This window comes from Botrytis cinerea, chromosome 3, assembly GCF_000143535.2.
Source record: "Botrytis cinerea B05.10 chromosome 3, complete sequence".
In the NCBI taxonomy this organism is placed as follows: Eukaryota; Fungi; Ascomycota; class Leotiomycetes; order Helotiales; family Sclerotiniaceae; genus Botrytis; species Botrytis cinerea.
The window spans coordinates 291,264-309,612 of record NC_037312.1 but is presented as its reverse complement, the minus strand read 5'-3'; the positions used below and the strand labels follow the sequence as shown (position 1 = coordinate 309,612).

The following is an 18,349-nucleotide window of genomic DNA, read 5'->3' as shown; positions in this document are numbered from 1 at the left end:
AAAGTTGGGATTTTTCTAACCACCCACATACTATATGAATCAACTCACAGCACCATCAGTCGTAGGAGTTCATCAATTTCCGCAAATTAACTACTATAATATATTATAACTATCTTTTACACACTACATAAACATAAACTAAACGACAGCAGACGGCAATGCCTGCGGATATATATGCAAAATAAACAAAAGAAAACTTTTGGGCCACGCCAAATCCATAATGGTAGAAGGTATCTGTCTATGTTCCGTTTCCTTTGTCGGCGCAATCATCAAACACACTCTATACCAACGCCGTTCTCTTGCTGTTCGGAGTGAGATATAAGGACATTACCCACTACCCACGAATACCTCGCCCACTATACCCCCCTTTCAGTTCCGCTTCCTTTGACAAGAAAGAATACAAACATGAAATTATATACAACGAAAATATTTGTTTTGTAGATTTTGCTGGTGTAAAATCGAATAGAGCGGTAACTGGAGATCAGCCGTTGAGTTTCATGCGTCGTTCGATGAATCTCGGGATCAGATGATGTTTGTAATACTCATCCGTTCGTTGCCACGATTTCTGTCGTCTCTTCGGGCTGGAGGGCTTGTTTGTGGTTTTGCTGAAATTGGGCCCATTGCACTCGCTCCCATTGATCCTCCTGTTGTGCCGCTCATTCCTCCTGCTACTCCTGGAGCTACACCCAAGCCTAGACCAAATATACCTCGGGGCTCGGGCAAATATGCATTTCCTTGTCCTTGTCCCTGTCCAGGGAGAGATCCAGAACCTGACACGGGCCCAGACGCGTTAGATTCTCTAGCCAAAATATCTACCAAATATTGCACTCTTTCCCACCCACCCCAGTCCCTCGCTTCCGCCTCTCCAAGCACCAAAAGTCCTCCACTCATACCTCCCATCTCCCTATCTCTATCTCCCTCTCTCGATAATGTAGGACTCGTCACACCCGCTCCTCCAGCAACATTCGGACTCCTCATCCCCATCACTTCTCTGTTCTGCCAAATCCAACCCTCCTCTCCGCCTTGCAGATCTCCACTCAAGTACACTAATACTTCTTCATCCATATCAAATCTTCCTACCCTCTGGTTGGGACTCTGACCCAAATACACCTGCTCCCTACTTTTGTTTTCTGAACTCCTTTTCTTATCAATCAACACACCCAAGAAAAATCCAATGTATCTTCCACAAGCCACATTAACTTCTCTTTCGAATCCGACATAAGCAAGCGCTCTAATACACGTCGCAGCAGCGTCGAATCGCCCTCCAAACAGTAAAAATAGGGTGCACCGCCATATATGCATACATACCATTGCGCTAGCACTTTGGCCCCAGCTCCTATTTTGCGAGGAGAGTGGACTTGTGGAACTTTGAGGGAGAGCGCGAGAGACTATAGAAGCACTGTTCATAGAATCTATGATACAGGATTCGATAGCGGATGCGCGTAGATCGGGTGGTGAAGATGTGGTGAGATTGTGGCGGTGAAGTAGGAGACGTGCGTTGAGGAGGTGATAGATGGGGACGATAGTTGTGGATTCGAGAGAGTCGGAGGAAGAGAGATGGAAGGGAAGTGGGAAAGCGGATAGGCAGTTTGTAAAATGTGTGTCGAATATGGAAATTGTGGAGGGGGGAATAATGGGTAATTTGAGGGTCTTGAGAAGAGGCCCTACGGCGCGCATGGTGTGAATGATGGGAAGAAGATAGGTTGACGGCAGGCTTGTTTGTGCACTGTTTTGAGGTGCGGGTGGAGATCGATAGCCCAGATAAAATTCATCAATAGGGTTTGGGAGGTTAACATCGCAATCTGCATCGTCGATAAGAAGGGGTCTTCCGAGCTCAAGAGACATGTGCCGGTCCCAAACATAGACCCCCCACCATACTCTTCTGCGCATTTCATCTTCAACTAATTGCCATGGTCCCGTCTCGCAATGAAGACCCAAATCTTGTCCTATTCGAACAGTTGACCCAAGCCATATCCACGCTGCTGATTTAAGATTCATTTCGTAAAGAAATATACTGATGAGAAGAGCTGTGCGTGCATGATCTATGCTGTAATCGTCCTTCCAAAGATCCGTAAGGTTCATGGATAGTTCTATGTATTCTTTACCTTTGTAAGGTCTTTGAATACTAGGCTCTGTGCTGAAAAGAACGCCCACTGCCATCACTGCAAAGAATAATGCAGTCCAGTTCTGCGATGTACTTTCCAAAGAGCCCTTTTTGTAAACTTCTTCATATTCGCGCTCAAAGTTTGGCCAATGTAATATGGGTGTTACCAGATGTATGGAAGAATAATAGGCTCTCAGGAGGTGATCTGCGAGATGCTTGGCAGGCAGTTCGGGAGGTGAAGAAGTCCTGTTTACTGGTGATCCTGTTTGTCGGTATGGAACTGGAGTTTTGAAGATTCCATGGCTATAATTCCCGATACTTGATTGTATTTTTGACAAATCGTGTAGCAGAGGGGCTCTTGGTCTCTTTTTAGGTTGCGATCCAATCTCTGGTAAAGAAATAGAAGTCGAACCTTCATCAACATCCATTTGATCCTCTTTCATACTGAGCATAGCTCTCAATTGGTTATTCTCGCGCTTGACTTGGGCAATCTGTTTCTCCAAATCTTGAACCTGTTTAATAGAAGACATGCGTCTATTTGTCTCTTTCGTAAACTGACATTTGACATTCCTACTAGAGCACTCCGAACAGCTACTAGTTTCCGTTGCATCGCATTTAACTTTACGTTCTCGACAGGCATCACAACTTGGATCTTTTCTTCGTTGTCGATATGCTCGCTTTTGCGCTTGCATGTTTGCCGATGTCATTTGTCCAACAGAAGGGCCTGGAGTGCCGCTTGACGACCCAGTTGATGCTATGGAATCCATACCCATTCCGCCTGGGGATGTAGTAGCAGAGCTGTAACTGTGGTGGAAAGGACTTTGTCCGGGTGGCGGAAGCCCTGAAGTCATTGCCATGTGTTGTGGATGAGGGATGTTTCCGGTCATTGGCCGTGGCGAAGCTCCCATTAATCCTCCTTCGTAAAGTCCTTGAGGCCTGGGTGAGGTCGCAGAAGATACCGAAGATGAATCATAAGATGATGTAGAAGGTATCGGTGATCTAGGATAAGCATTATGCAGTGGGTCCGTCATCGTTGGAGCATGCGGGATCTATCTCTTCAATTGATATAATGACTCGAGGTAGAGTTGATGTATCAATGAAACGAAAGTACCGGTATTGAAATTGTTTCTGCTTGAAGGTGTCGTTAATGGTGGTTTAGCTTCATCACTTGGTCGGTATGTACCGGTCTATAGAGTACTTGCGATGGAATAGAGAGTATGGGAATGTTCTCATCGGAAATTATCGATGACAAAATCCACACAATGTCGATATGATTTGGTCATAAAACTTTTAGTCAGAAACAGGTAATCTTTCTACTGCTCTGTGTTGGAGATCTGAATGATCCGCGATGCGCCGCAGGGGAAAGAGTATTGTACAACGTTGAAAGCTGCCAAAATCCGATGCACGCCTGCAGTGTGCTCAAGCTAGAATTTCCCCCACTGAATCTTCAATGCTAGATGTATCAAAAGTCGGCAGCTGATCCGTGAGGCGGAGGTGATTAATCTGTGACAGAACGGATATCAGCCAGTTATATTGAAGTAAATGGTCGCATATCGGGAAATAATATATGCTTTAAAGGAGGATGACCATCTTGGGGCGGTAAATAGGTATGAAGAGGGAAAAGATTGTGCCGATGAACAAGTGATATGAGCTTTTCGTGCTAGAGTAAACTTGGATGGGTGGTTGAATGGGAGGGTATATGACGGAGATGCAAGCATTGGGCTTCCGCTTTAAGGCTGATTGGGAAATCTGGAGTAATTGATTGCCAAGCGTGAAAGGCAAGCATTCAAATCAGAGGTTCGCCAAAGGTTGCTAGGCCCTAAGTTTCCCTGCTACCCGGCCATCCATGTATATAACAAAGACTATTATCATGTTCAGAAGTAGCGGCATAATTGCGATACTCCAAGACCTCATCGGTCTAGTTTCTTGTGACAGGTTATCGGCAGGGGTTCAAGATATGTGCCAGTGAGTAGTAGTTCCCGGAACACTCTGCATGAAGCAAATGTCAAGGGTGTTAAATCCTAAGGTGGGTATGGCCACGAGGCAAATTCATGTTGAGATCTTTCCCGATTGGGATGCAAACTTGAAATCTCGTCCTTATTTGGTAGTCGGGTCGGCAAGAGGTTCCTGTCACACTTCGGGACATGATATGCACTGCTGATTGCGCGCTTGATTCGATTTTCCAGCGAAAATTCATGGCTCAAGAAGACAGTTGCCAGACGGCTCAATACTGATGAGCCGTCCTAAAACTTAAACTTAAAACGACATGAAGAGGAGATCTTTCAAATAAATTAATAAACATACCGGGAATCTGTTCAACTTGCACACCTAGTTCACCGACCACTGATATTTGTGAAGGATGACCTCCCTGCAGAATTCTCGGGATGTGGCGTGGGTAAGCGTTCCTACTTGCATGTATGCGGACTCCAATCCACTTCCGGCAGAGGATACCGACAGGTTCGGGCCGTTGATAGGACAGGGTGAATTCCAATGACTCGGAGTTATTATGTTGATGCTTTGGGGGCGACGTAAGTGTTGTATCAAAAAGACGAGCAGACGGGGTGTGACAAAATAATATATGAGAATCTAGGTTCTAGCCAAGATGTATAGGTATATGAGTGTATTGTGTGACGTTCGAAAAGAAAGGTCCCTTGATTAGCAACTTGAGAATATTTTGTTAATTTCCTGGCTCACGCGATTTGATGTCAATTTGGGAAATATGTGAGTGTGAGATACACGTGGGTGATCTTCCTGAATTTCGTTTTTCGATGATCTTTATTTTCCAGACGCCAAATGCGGATTTGTACATGAACAATGCTTGATTCTAGGATTCCGAGAACGGTCTAGGTCTAGGCCGTCGATGGCATTAAAATAACTGATGCACGATTTGTGTCCGTAGGAGATTTAATAGGCGACGCGGCACAAACCTGGTAAAAGAGGTTCAACATTTGGTACTGGGAATATAGTGATGGGATAAGGTGGTGGTACCTGCTATCCTTGTATATCCTTGCTATAATGTATTTAAACGGGTACCTTGAAGAGATTCACTGGGGTTTGTCTCGACAGCATGCTGTGTTCCCAAGATCAGCGTTGCCAGACATGCTCGATGTGCATGATAATGTATGCAAGGCTGGTTGTGAGAGAAATGTTGCAAGATGCAGATACGGCTTTCAATGCCATTTAGTTTTCATTCACCCCCGCGCGTACAAACATAGCTTTATCTGTGACAAGGAAGAACCAAGGTAACGGCAGTGGAGTCTTTAAGTTCCGGTTCTTCAACAGTGCTGTCGAGCCGTCAAAGATCTTGAGGCAGGGAGATATCCTGTCGACCTAAAAGCGAGCCGTGTACACCCAATGGCGAATTCAGTAAAGACTAATTAGTGTTTCGACTTCTAGATCTTGCTCATAGCCTCTCTTTTTACCACTGACACCAGATAGTCCGTCATTCCGAAACGGGAGGGGGGATGTATCTTTCCGGAAAGGAAGCATATTCAGAGTGGTTTCCTTAGCACTGTAGGGATTTAGGAAGCATGCCAAGACTCTAGATGTTGAGCCATAGCATCCGAGGTACCTGCGGATTATTGTGGGGACAATAAATGTTGAAATGAGGGGATAGTCGACAAATATGCCGGTTTAAGTGGGCGGTATATCTGTTCGTTTTTGATCTGTGTTGATGGCGACACATACGCGCCACAGATCCATTGATCAACTATCTACTTTTTTTCCCTCAAAGAAACTAGAAGTAGTACCATTATCTTAGTGTGATGATTGAGGTTTGTCATTATCTGCATCTTTAGTTTCAATTAGATGCCTTCAACACGTCGAAAGTGTGATCGTCTTATCCAGTCAGCCATCGACATTGATATTTACCTTGATTGCATCGGATTCATTGAGTGCGCTGCTAGCTCTAGATTCTTGAAGACCATGTCTGACCGCTTCTAATAGGTCTACAGGCTCAAAAGCATTGAGGCATTTCAGTTTGCAGCACTGATTATACCGAATCTTAATTAGCTGCTCGTCTGACCGCTGCAAGAGTCCATCTCACTGCTAGTCGAATTGGGCTTTACAAAAATTAGCGGGGTTCCTCAGCCATGAAACCTGAATTCTTTTACTTGACAATCGCAATTGCCTCGGTGTAGTCTGCTACCGACCGCCGAAACAATATTGTATGGCATACGATAGGAATCATAGGGAGAAATTGGAACGAAGATACAAAAGCCTCGTCCAAAGTTAAACTGTTGATGGAGGCGTGTTACTATGCTTGTGTGGATGGGCTCATTTGCAGGGCCTACCTGGCTTGTTCTCAAGATTCTAGCGAGATCCAAGATATCCACCTAACAGAAAAATGCACAGCCTCCTTGGCCGTGACTGTCAATCAAGAAGGTTTAGATTGGTGTCACGGGTCGCATATTTACCCGATAAAGTTCTGTTAGGACAAGCCTTCCAATGTGTCGGTATGAGATATATGATATCTCCTAAGTTCCGGCTGCGAGTCTCGATCTGAGAACCATGATAACTTGACTCGTGATTGTGTAAGGAACGTGTGGATACTTGTTTTGGGTTGACTCTTGAGCGTCAATTAGATGGTGATTGGCAAGGAAATTCGTTGTAGGCAAGACTGTCACTATTCCCATGTATCTGGATTATGGGGAAGCACCCTAGGTGACGTTGGATAGATTTTGACGTTACTCCAGCAGCATGGATTCCATGTCTTAGGAATAGAGTTTGTGCTGCCATGACATTGTGGTCGAACATTACTAAATTAGTTGTGCACACTTCGGAAACCGAACTACCGTGCCCATCTAGTGTCCGAGTCTAAGTGGCCAACTTCAGCAAGTCAGTAACCGATTTGAGATAAAGGATGATAATGCTTGAGGGTAAAAAATTGCGACGAGAATTTACACGGCATTCTTCAGATGCTGCAGGCTTTTTTGAAAAATTGCCATCTTCTAGGCATTGGCTAATTTTGTCGATACCGACATAATTCACATTCGAAGCTCCAGGCTCCAAATTCGGGATTCATACAGTACTCGAGTATTGTTTTGAAAGGATTGAATCAATGAGGAATCAGAGAGTCAAAGACATTCAAGATTGCGAAGAAGATCGCTGCACTATCTCATTTCGCCCACTCCGAGTTCGTTTGGTTGAGATCGGGTTATTGTCGAAATTGCCAGGCTGATCTGTTGAAGATGACGACAAAGGGTGCTCTGTGGTGCTGTCTAACAGCGGGGAGATATCCGAATCTAGGGTCATTCCCGGCGCTTTATTTCTTAAAATTTAGGCTCGCTGGCCATTAGAGCATAGCGTTGACACTTTGAAGTCGAGACTCGTATTGTTCTATGATTAAGAAGGCGACTTTCGTCAAGCATTCTGTCTATGTTTTAAATTGATATCACGATTCATTGCTGTGTTTCTCGACCTTCCTTCCTGAAAACTCTGTCCAGATTTCAATTTATAAAAAATTCAATCAGATATCAAAAACGCCGACAATTGGTATCTAATCGCCGAACATTACATGCTCCCACTCCTCTGGAATGCCGGTAGAGTTTGCCGAAAAAAAATTAAATGAGAATATTATGATATTCAGCATGGATGTGAATTCGGTTTTTTTTTTTTTTTTCATTATCCGGCTACTGGGTATCAAGAACTGATCCTCTTCTCATGGTGTAAGATTAGTATTGATCGGTATCAGGGTAGAAGAAGAAGAATGCAATAATACTGTAAAAACAAGGGGTAAAGCGCCATTCGCCTAAGCCTCATGGTATTTGAAATATGCCCGAGGAAAGATGAGAAGCTCTGGCCCAACTAGGGTGTATTAGTATGGCTTGGAGAAGATCCTTTTTGCATGTTAGTGGGTATGCCGAAATCTGAAACGTATGATAGGAATCCATGATATATCGTATGCCTCCCTAATTTGGCAATCACATGCTCTACCATGGAACCAACCGCCAGGAACGGAAAACTGGTCTAATGTTAATTGCAGATCTTTGCTTTTCTTTGTGTTGAACTTGAACTGGGGCGCTTTAGGATATCTAGGGTAGTTGATAACATGGATTGCTCTCCGAATTCTCCTCAATAGAGATAGATGCATCCTCGTCGATCCACTATTTCACAATCACATTGTAAGAACCACTTCAATTTTTTTCTTTAGATCAGAAATTAAAATAGAGTCTGAAAGGGTGAGTGCGTGCATTCAACGTTGCGTGTTCAGAATGTTTTATAAGTGTACTCCATTAAGGGATACAGGCTTGAATCCGGGAAATTCTCCGAGTTCCGCTGTAGTTGCACACCTCTATCATGCCCACCATAAATGCTTGCTGTGAGTTTGCGACGGCAAGCGGTAAGAAAACGTAAAGAATGTGTAACTGGAACCTCGAATAGACAACAAATTGATTCCCCTGTAACGATCACAGAATATTCGCAAACATTACTCCAAGAATAGTTCGGCCATTGACCCGAAAAGTCGATATTACCTTCCAGTCTTCATATGAACCACGTTGAAATACTAGCGATATACCCAAGGATCGGAACTTTACGTGCAAGGGGTGCAAGGAGGTTAGGGCGTTTACTCAGGACCAAGACATCATGTAAAGAGATATCTCCAAGGCTACCAGTAGTCTTTCCCGATGTTGAACAAGATGAAGTAGGTATCCGCTACTCCGGGAGTATAATGAAACACTCTGTAACGCTCCACCATGTTCAATGGCGACGTCGATATCTACATCACATAACCTTCGTATATAAAATGAGCCAACAAACAACCTCGGGGTAACGTTGAGTGACAGATTGACAGTTGATGACTAGGGTAAATTCTAAGGAAAGTGTGGGAAATGCCGTTCGTCCAAATTCAACACTGAAGACCCGATGAGGTGACAGTAGCACAAGGGGGAGAGGAGGATTGTGGAGCCTCAATGAATAAGTTATCTCCATTCCTGGGTCTTCTCCCATGTCAGTAGTCAGTTCAAATATTCGGATAATGAAACCAGTGGTCGGGTAATTGTTCAGGATAATGCCTCAGCCTCAGTAGTCAGGCAATAACCCCCCTTGTGCGTTGACATTTGTAGAATGTGGTATGTAAACCTACACTACCGGTGACCATCGACTTCCCAGATGTTGGGCCATTGGTTATGTTACTTGTACAGATGAAGGAGCTCGGAAGCAAAGGATAAGAGAGTGAAAAACTGTGCTACGTTGGATGGGAATTTAAGTGTAAGGTAGCTGGGTTTTCTCGGATTCCGCCGTGTAGCGATTGGCTCTCTCTTGCGTAGTCCTTGCAAAGCTTTTGCATTTAAGACTCCACCACAGAGCATAACAGCCTATGAAATTCAACCAACCTCTATCTTCCTTGAAAGGATTGGCTAGAACCTCAAGAATGTCGGGTCTCTTGGTCTTTTACTTTGACCGCCAGCAAAAATAGGATGAAAAGTTTCTGCCATTTTTCGGTCATTACCACCTTTTCTCAAAAAAATTCAATAACTATTACCATACACCTTCAATCTTCGTGATTAGACCATACCTTTGCATTGTCAATTCCCTGACACCACTGCCCTAGACGACGAAAAAAAAGGGAAAGAGAAAGGGAGGGCACAAAGGTAACGATTGGTAAAGTAATATTGTGCTGTAGTTTGATATCTATCAGATATTAATGGCCGTAGGCCCGAGATATTTCAATCTTGCTATCTGTGCTATTTAGTAGGTTGTCTTTTTGTAAAGCGTAGTCCACTCTATCAAGGTTGATATTCACTCAATATTCACAACAATTGATCATTCATACAACTCTTTGCTGGATCTTCTTCTTTCCTAGAGCAATTGATTGTTGATAAAGGTACCTCTCGATAACCAATACACTTTGCGATCTCGATAACTCGACTTAATTTGCCACCCCTCCTCACTCAAACCCTTTTAATACACAAAATTCAAGATGTGCGGTGAAAACATGAAGCAATTCCTGAAGGAGCTCCCAAAATGTGAGCATCACATTCACATCGAGGGGTCTCTTTCTCCAGCGCTCTTATTCGAGCTGGCCAAAACAAACAATATCGCCCTTCCAGACACTGAGACTGATGCCTCTTTCAAATCTCCCGAAGAACTCGAGTCTCGCTATGAACGCTTTACTTCCCTCAACGATTTCCTCCATTACTATTACATTGGCATGTCAGTTTTGATAAATGCTGCGGATTACGAAAGCTTGGCGTATGAATATCTCACAAAAGCCAACCGCGACGGAGTTCATCATGCCGAAATCTTCTTCGATCCACAAGCACACACTGAACGTGGAATTGCATACAAAACTGTTGTTGAGGGTCTCACTGCTGGATTGAAGCGCGCTGAGAAGGATTTTGGTATCACCTCAAAACTCATTCTATGCTTCTTGCGACACTTGTCGGCTGAGAATGCAAACACTACATATCAGGAAGCAATTTCGCTTGGTCACTTTTCAAACGGAACCGTGGCTGCTATTGGTCTTGATAGCAGTGAGGTTGGATTCCCACCAGAAATCTTCAGGGAAATTTATGAATCCGCGGAAGGCAAAGGAATTCATCGCACCGCTCACGCTGGTGAGGAAGGTGACACCTCTTACATTTCCAGAGCACTGGACATTTGCAAAGTTGAGAGAATTGATCATGGAATTAGACTGGTTGAAGATGAAAGCTTATTGAAGCGGGTGGCAGAGCAGGGGACAATGTTGACCGTCTGCCCACTAAGCAATGTTCGCTTGAGGTGTGTTGAGAATGTTGGACAATTGCCAATTCGAAAGTTTTTGGATGCAGGAATTAAATTCAGCATCAACAGTGACGACCCAGCTTACTTTGGCGGTTATATCTTGGATAATTATGTTGCTGTTCAAGAAGCATTCGAGTTGAGTTTGAAGGAGTGGAGATACATTGCAACCAGCGCAATCGAAGGAAGTTGGTGCGATGATGAGAGAAAATCTGTGCTCTTAAGCAAGGTCGACGCATGTGTCAATAAGCATGAGGCATTGATCTGAAGGAAGGAGTAAACAAAAGTTGAGTGTCAGCATTTTCGAGTCTGGATTTCATTGGGAACGTTGCGCATATACTGGTGACAGAAATCATCACTCTCGGGTGCGCATCTGCATTCAACATCGTTCTAGGATCTTATATACACACCAAGGAGATAATCGGCGCTGGAGTTGGAAACCAAAAAAAAATTTGAATAAATCTACATAATATATCACCTCGCTTCCCCTTGCTACTCTGTGATTTGCTTGTCGTCTTTCGACTCAACGCGCCATTATTCTCTGCGAGCGACTCAGGGTCGACTTTTTCACTCATGTCGTCATCTTTTACTCGCTATACTCCAGCTGTGCTTCCGGCCTTCATCTCATCATGAGAAGTGGGTACGTTGAATATGGTGAATTTCTTATATGATGTGATTCACAATCAAGATGGTCAGGTGTCGATTTGTGTCATTCGTTTTTTACGACGGCAGGAATATCAAGGAATGAGAGGAAAAGCTTGCTTTTAAGTCCCAAGAAACATTCCAATTCTGTGCCAAAAACCACTACATGAGCCACACAACCTGAACTACTCTAGCTACTTCGTAAGTTTTCTGTCAGTTTATTGAAAAGCTAAAAGTCTAATATTCTTCCTAGATCACAGAGCAACAATAGTCCAACGAGCGACCACCAGACCAGCCAGTTTACTCGTGAGGTCTATCATTTTTGCCTTCATCTTTGGTGAAAAGTTCTCCCAATAGTCAATTGAAATGGGAAAATCGGACTTGATACCAAGAACACAACCCAAGAAGAGGGTACGGCCAATCTCCAATCCCCTCTACACCAACGATGAGGCCTTTTTCTGCAATATACTCAAACATCATGATTTGCGCCCAGGAGAACAGTTTCCTGCCTTCGGTCGCCTCTATTCTGTATCTTCCGAGCACGAGGAAAGTTTCTATTTGGGATGTCAAACATTCTACACCTTCACTTTAGAATTTATGAATTCAGAAAGATGTGAGGAATCCACCGAAGTTGCGCCTCCTGCTTGTCAAGTTGTGGCTCGGCCCAAATCTTACAGAAAGCCTGCTAAATATGACATCCAACCATTGACGCCGATTGACGAGTCCATCGAATCTATCGAAGAGAGAACGAGAAACGGTCGACCTTGCTCACCAACGAAAATGTCTCCTAGACATGATTCTAATAATTGCAAAGATGAACAGCTCGGAATCGTCTTTCCACTAGTGTCTTCTGCAAGTCCAAACAATAAATCCTCGTCACTTGGGATTCCACAATATTCAGTCTCTCCTTTATCTCCGATGTCGAAAATGATTCAGGATCTTGAATACCCATCATTGCCGGCACCCAACAACACCCGCTCAAGTGAATCACTTGATTCAATTCATGGCAAGTCGTTGAATTTAGCAATTGCTAATATTATTGGAACTGAATCAAATGACGACGATGGACTCCACGCCATCCCCATTCACCCTATTTCATCGAATCCCACAACAAAATCACTTGATGGAGTTCAACTGACCTCCCAATTTTCTAATCTAATGTACGATGCTCGAACTGATAGATATATCAAGAAATCAAAAACTGAAATCGAAAGAGGATCTAGACTCAATGATGATCTAGCAGTTGATAGCATGTACACAGCAGCTAACGAAGCGAGAGGAGAGAAAGGCATGGTCGTGAGTCGAATTGTGGAACATCCCAAGGCAGCAATCATGAAATACACTAATTTGGATGGCATAACGGGAATTCGGCCTTTGAGAATGAAGCCACAAGTTCAGGACAATGCTTTATATCGAGAAGTCAAGGTTGGACTTGGAAACAAAAGTGCGGAAGATGCTGCTAAAGGACATTTACGAATGGCTTCAGAGCCAGAACGACTTGTAATTCCAGGAACAGATCAACAAGCTGGTGCATTGAGATCTTATACAACACCTATCATGAGAATCGCAAGACATCCATCTGCGAACATGTCCCGAAAACTTGAAGATTCTCCAACCTCATCCCACAGAAATTCCCGCCGCAGGAAAGCTGGCCCAGTTTACTTGACAGCCAGTGCTGGTAACGAAAATGGAACCTCAAGAAGACCACTTTTCACCCCATTCGATACAAGATCGCCATCGCCTAAAACTCGTCCAGTTCGTTCGCCACCACCGATGGATCGTCCATATCGTCATATCAGTCAAATATCCATAAAAAATGCATCTGGTTCTGATATTTCGCCAACACAAGATCGTGGTCCTGTCGAAAGTAATTCTTCTTCATTCGCGGTTGATGTTACCTCTCTCGTACCGCCAACACCCACTTCAAAATCTCTAGCGATTGATATCACTTCTGTCATGCCACAGTCAAAAACTACCTCTAGTAACCCAATAAAGGTTCCATCCTATACCCTCAACCTCCCTCAAATCTTCTCATCTCCTTCACCAATCTCTCCGCCACCTAAACTTGCATCCGCAGTCTTCGCTACTCCCATCTCAAAGTCCAATTCCGAAAACATTCGATCTCTCCCTATCTCTAACAAGAAGAGAGCTGACATCACTTCATCAATTTACACCCCCGAATCCTCTCCTCACAATAGTACTCATATACAATCTCCACTTTCCAGGATTTCCAGCATTCCATCTCCACCAAGTACGCCAACGACTAGCCTTTTCCGTTCTGATACAACCAACACAAAGGATACAGTGAGCACCGTACCCAGTACACCCACTCAAGGTAGCTACGGCCACAGCCGCCACAACACATATTCGACAGATCTCTCTAGCATTGCATCACCTATCACTAACCCGCTTTACAATGCCAAACAATCCTTCGATGCTGATCCCTTCTGGATGCCTAGTCCACCTTTTGATGCTACTCCAGTCCAAAATACCACTCTATCAGCTCACCCATCACCTGCATCCGGTCTCCGCAGTAATCTCAGCGAAGAAAGCATCGCCTTAACCGAACATCTAGTCCGAGAAGGTATCTACGGCGGTATTGTCTACGATATCGTTGCATCTCCCAGTCTCTATTCCACGCATCCGGACCCACTTGTTCCCCATCTCACCAAAAAGCTTACTACCTCTCAAATTCAACGTAGAAAGAAACTCGCAGCCCGCAAGCTCCATGCCGCTCTTCGCAAACGAGAAAAGGCAGAGAAAAAAGAAAAGAAAGCCGAAGCGAAAAAGGTCAAAACCCCGCTTAAAAGGGTGAAATCCCAAACTCGGAAAGCTAAACTAGCGGTGCAGAGTAAAAAAGGAACATTGAATTATCTTACCATCCGGGTCTTTTTCAGGGGCTTAGGGAATGGAGTTAGAATGAGGTGGCAAGGGGCTAGACGGAGATTAAGTCAAGTGCAGTTTTCGAAGATTCTGGGGGCAAGACCCGAGAGAGAGGTGGCGGGAGATGGGTACGATTTTGTTTGTAGGGGAGAGGGCGATGACAAGAATTGGGAGGATGTGAGGATGAGTGGTGGGGTTTTGGAACCGGTGATAAGTAGAGAGGGATTAGAGATCACCGAGATCAAAATGAAGGATTGAGTGCAAGCGTGAGTGTGAGTGTGAATGCGCTGTCTGTTACTCACTGACCTACGCTCTTTACTATGGGTATCTCTTTTGTTTTAAGTCTGCGGGTAGAACTAGTTATAGACTTGACTAGTACTGGCATTGGATATTCATCCTGGATAGATAAACTCCTTGGTCATTTAAAAATTAGACTAGATCAAACTGGAATTTTTTCATTTTTTATCTTCTCTCTTCAGGAGTTTTCTCAGCATGCGCGTTATTGGAGTTTTATGGATATGATGGAGGACTTGTTACAGGCGTTACTATTTATCATAAGCTTTGGGTTTGGGAATCAAGTACACGGAGGATTTAACATGATACCTATGCATTATGGACAAGATATTTCATCGATTTGTTGGGCATACACATATCACGATTAAGATGGATTATGGAAGGACAGGGTAGATATTCAGAACCATGATTTATTATGCAACGTTTCACCATTTTCTCACTATCTAGTTTACCTAGTTGATAGTAAATTTGAATTCAAATCACAATTCTGTTTTGGACTTACATTCACACTCACACTCGCAAATAGTAACCCCCAATGTGTACTGCAGTGAAGCAATGGCATGCCTTAAGTCTAGGTATGTTCTTTATAACAAACACTTTGATTTGATAGATGGTGATACTTAATTCATTAAAATCTTACCTGCTATAAATCCACCGACAAGAAATGTCAAAAAAGAAGAGGGCAACCGTTACATTTCTAAACCCAAATCACACCATCCTGCCGGGATATCAGAGCTTGATGAACGATGATGCTCTCTACCGTCGTATCTGCCCTTAGATCTTGTGTTTATAGGGGGGTAATGAGATGTGATGTCGCCATGCGCAGGATCGATTGATATTTCGAGATTGACGATCTCAATGTCTTCCGGAATGTGGGTCTTGACCAGCATTTTTGGTCCTCCAACCGGGCCTTCTATCCTGGCAACTGTATTTTCAACGCCCTTTTTCTTTCCTTCGCCATTCCTCCCTCGTCTAATGCCCATACCGACCAGTTGTGCTCTTACCTTCTCTCTAGCCTTTCTAGCACTCCGAGAACACGCATCGCAAGTTCCTTTTTCTTCAACCACCTGTGAAAGTCCGGTATCGATCCCCATTCCAAGCCTTGCGGTTTCCCATGAACATACTTTCTGCCTTTCTTTAGCGCGAGGGCAAACGGAGATGGGTGTGTATTTTGAATGCGTGTAGGGACATAGCTTATAGCACACGTGAATATATCTGCACATTTGATGAGTTGTCTGATTTCCTGAGGCTAGATAGTATTCTATATCTAGAGGCTAATTGCACGTTGTTCAAGTAAAAAATCAATTTAAAGATACGGCGCGTGTGAACTTCGGAGCTGTGGGGTTTGAGTTAGATATCAAAGAAGGAAGGACATGAGGGGATTTTCAAGTATTTTATGTCTTTCTATTAAAATTTTATTGACAGCACGGTAGATGCTAGTTGTATGAATGGGAACCCCTATTTCGCCCTTTTGTAGCAGACGTCAAGGTTATGGTACAACACTGAAATCGATGTTCAAATGTTTGACACACATAACACACAAAACAGCATTGAATGCAAAAAAGTTGCTCATTATGGGAATCATCCATGTTTTCAAATAATTCTCATTTCCCAGGCCAAACTCCGATACTATGGTATCTTTCACCACCCAGTCTGAATCATGAACCCCTCCCCATGCCATTCATTATTTCTCAATCATTAACTTCCTTCTCCATTTCCCATATCGTACACTTGGCTCTTTATCCGTCTATTTAAATAACAAGAACATCCAAGTTGGAGTTAACATCTGAAAATTCGAGACAGAAAGAGACAGTAGTATCTGTTTTCTTCATTCATAATCCTAGTATCCACGCATAGCATCAACTTAGGATTACCGCATCCCCCTCCTTTTCCCAATTACAGGAACTGGTGGAACAGGAGGAATTGCTAACTTGCCCCTTCCACTTGCCGAGTTCACACTTAATCGCTGCGCCTGCATTTCTCGATCGATACTCAAGAGATTCTTCACTATTTCCGCAAACGAAGATTTTCTTGCCAGCTTTGTTATGTCAGCATAGGTTCATTCTTTGATCATAAATCTCTCGGGTTTTTGGACAGCTTCTAATGGCAACTTGCGTTGCGGAGAAGAAAAGTGCATTCGGAACTTTGAGATCTTGATAATCATGCCATCCATCCCAGAAATAAAGAAATGTAACTTACCACCCGACTGCCCTCATTCTCTGCTTTACACTTGACACAAAGTCCCTCCACCCATCTCTCTCTAAACTCGCTTTCCAGCTTTCTCCCTCCCTTATGTTCCCACTTCTCTTCGCCTCTCTTTTCCCGAGTCTCTAAAGTTTCCTCGTTTCCCTGACTCTCTGCTTCCCTCTTCCACCTCTCAAATCGTTCCCTGTCAAACCTACAAGGCGGGCTTTCGTATCTCCCACCTCCAGAACTCATTCTTCTATTCAATGACCCCGGGCATCGTTCCTGTAGTAATAGAGAGGTGTGTGGACAAGCGTGGTGGGTTATGATGTAGATGCACATGTTCTTCTAAAGAAGAGGGCCGGTGGATTTGATAATCTATCTTTCGATCGCTTGTTCTCTATGGCCGTGAAATTCTTAGGGTGTCGGACGTTCCCTTGATATTATATTGGTATTATCGACGCTCTTCGAGATTCTTTGTTCTTCCGTATATGTAAATGCGAATACGAATGAATGATCTCGATTCAGCCACCTTAAGCCTTCCTGAACAGTTCTCTTTGCCCCGTGATTCCGGAGTCGTATTGCAGTCTGATGTTTCAGACCCGGGGGTTTGAGCTCAAAGCCACAAGAATCTCAAATTCTCAACAGAAGTGGTGCTGTATCAAAAAAATCATGTACTAGTCCTTTCTCGCGTTCAACACACTGCAGTACACGCATAAACTCTCTGTATCGCTTCTGGGTAATTATCACCACGGCAAATCTCTATCGTGAATCGCGATCTCAGGTTTTAATCATTGAACCCCTTAGTAATGTACCTCGGTATCTCACTAGAGATGCTGTCGCAGAATTTCAATTGTTCAAGTAAATGGTGGCTGATGATCAAGTGGCATTCCTTTGTTCGAACAACAAGACAGGATTCACTTCTAAACTCCTGTAGCATTCAAAAGACAAATAAACAAGCAAATTTTGTTTCGTACAGCACACGTATTGCACGTGTAATTGCAACTCCACCTATATTTTCAAAGCCATGACAATATTCACTCCCCTAACATCCATCATCCTTCATCTGCTCTCCGAGACTTCCGCTGGCCCTCACGAGCCACAGCTAAGGAACCACAAGTCTAGACCGAGACTTCAATTTATTCTGCCTTTCTTTTGACTCTCTTTGATTTTCTTTCTCGACCAAGATCCTAGATGTCGTGGGTATCCACATCCCACAGCATCCTTGGAACTATCCCTGGATCTTGCAATTTTGCTCGAGAAAACGCGGGGATATTTCCGTATCGCGATGCTTTTTAATATACATCTTCATGCGCAGAAAGCAGGCTCCTAGTGGCCGTTTAAACCAAACGTCGACCAGGCGTGGGTGATTCATCATTCGTAATCCTTACGAGTGGAGTTCCCGAAAGGAAATTGCCGACTCAAAGATCCACGACATTCGTCATTCTACAGATTTTGGTAAATTATCGCAAAGGTTCCCTTTCTTAACCCGCGCTGCCCCTACGTTTTCGTGGCGACGAC

The 18,349-nt window shown here is 43.8% G+C and overlaps 5 protein-coding genes across 7 annotated transcripts; 2 read left to right on the top strand and 3 right to left on the bottom strand.

The window, feature by feature from the left end:
- Positions 1-62: 62 nt before the first annotated feature.
- Positions 63-3,449, bottom strand: Bczfr1. Of its 2 annotated transcripts, XM_024691709.1 has the most exons (2): positions 3,288-3,449; positions 63-3,235 (listed from the first exon to the last, which is right to left on the bottom strand). In XM_024691709.1, exon 2 carries the CDS (start codon positions 3,133-3,135, stop codon positions 523-525), a length of 2,613 nt encoding a protein of 870 aa, XP_024547480.1. In that variant the 5' UTR covers positions 3,136-3,235; positions 3,288-3,449; the 3' UTR covers positions 63-522. The 2 variants fall into 2 exon arrangements, with proteins under 2 accessions (XP_024547480.1, XP_001559452.1); XM_001559402.2 differs by having other exon boundaries at positions 63-3,449.
- A 5,975-nt stretch (positions 3,450-9,424) lies between these two features.
- On the top strand, positions 9,425-11,320 carry Bcaah1. The gene has a single exon (XM_001559404.2). The coding sequence runs from the start codon at positions 10,026-10,028 to the stop codon at positions 11,091-11,093; it is 1,068 nt and encodes a 355-aa protein (XP_001559454.1). The 5' UTR covers positions 9,425-10,025; the 3' UTR covers positions 11,094-11,320.
- A 136-nt stretch (positions 11,321-11,456) lies between these two features.
- BCIN_03g00850 (hypothetical protein) lies at positions 11,457-15,128 on the top strand. Of its 2 annotated transcripts, XM_024691708.1 has the most exons (2): positions 11,457-11,668; positions 11,721-15,128. In XM_024691708.1, the coding sequence occupies exon 2, from the start codon at positions 11,834-11,836 to the stop codon at positions 14,606-14,608; it is 2,775 nt and encodes a 924-aa protein (XP_024547479.1). In that variant the 5' UTR covers positions 11,457-11,668; positions 11,721-11,833; the 3' UTR covers positions 14,609-15,128. The 2 variants fall into 2 exon arrangements, with proteins under 2 accessions (XP_024547479.1, XP_001559455.1); XM_001559405.2 differs by having other exon boundaries at positions 11,457-15,128.
- Positions 15,129-15,255: 127 nt separating this feature from the next.
- BCIN_03g00840 (hypothetical protein) lies at positions 15,256-16,003 on the bottom strand. Its single transcript, XM_001559406.2, has one exon. The coding sequence runs from the start codon at positions 15,865-15,867 to the stop codon at positions 15,334-15,336; it is 534 nt and encodes a 177-aa protein (XP_001559456.2). The 5' UTR covers positions 15,868-16,003; the 3' UTR covers positions 15,256-15,333.
- A 196-nt stretch (positions 16,004-16,199) lies between these two features.
- On the bottom strand, positions 16,200-17,840 carry BCIN_03g00830 (hypothetical protein). The gene is made up of 2 exons (XM_024691707.1): positions 16,844-17,840; positions 16,200-16,682 (listed from the first exon to the last, which is right to left on the bottom strand). The coding sequence occupies exons 1-2, from the start codon at positions 17,168-17,170 to the stop codon at positions 16,515-16,517; spliced, it is 495 nt and encodes a 164-aa protein (XP_024547478.1). The 5' UTR covers positions 17,171-17,840; the 3' UTR covers positions 16,200-16,514.
- Positions 17,841-18,349: the final 509 nt, after the last annotated feature.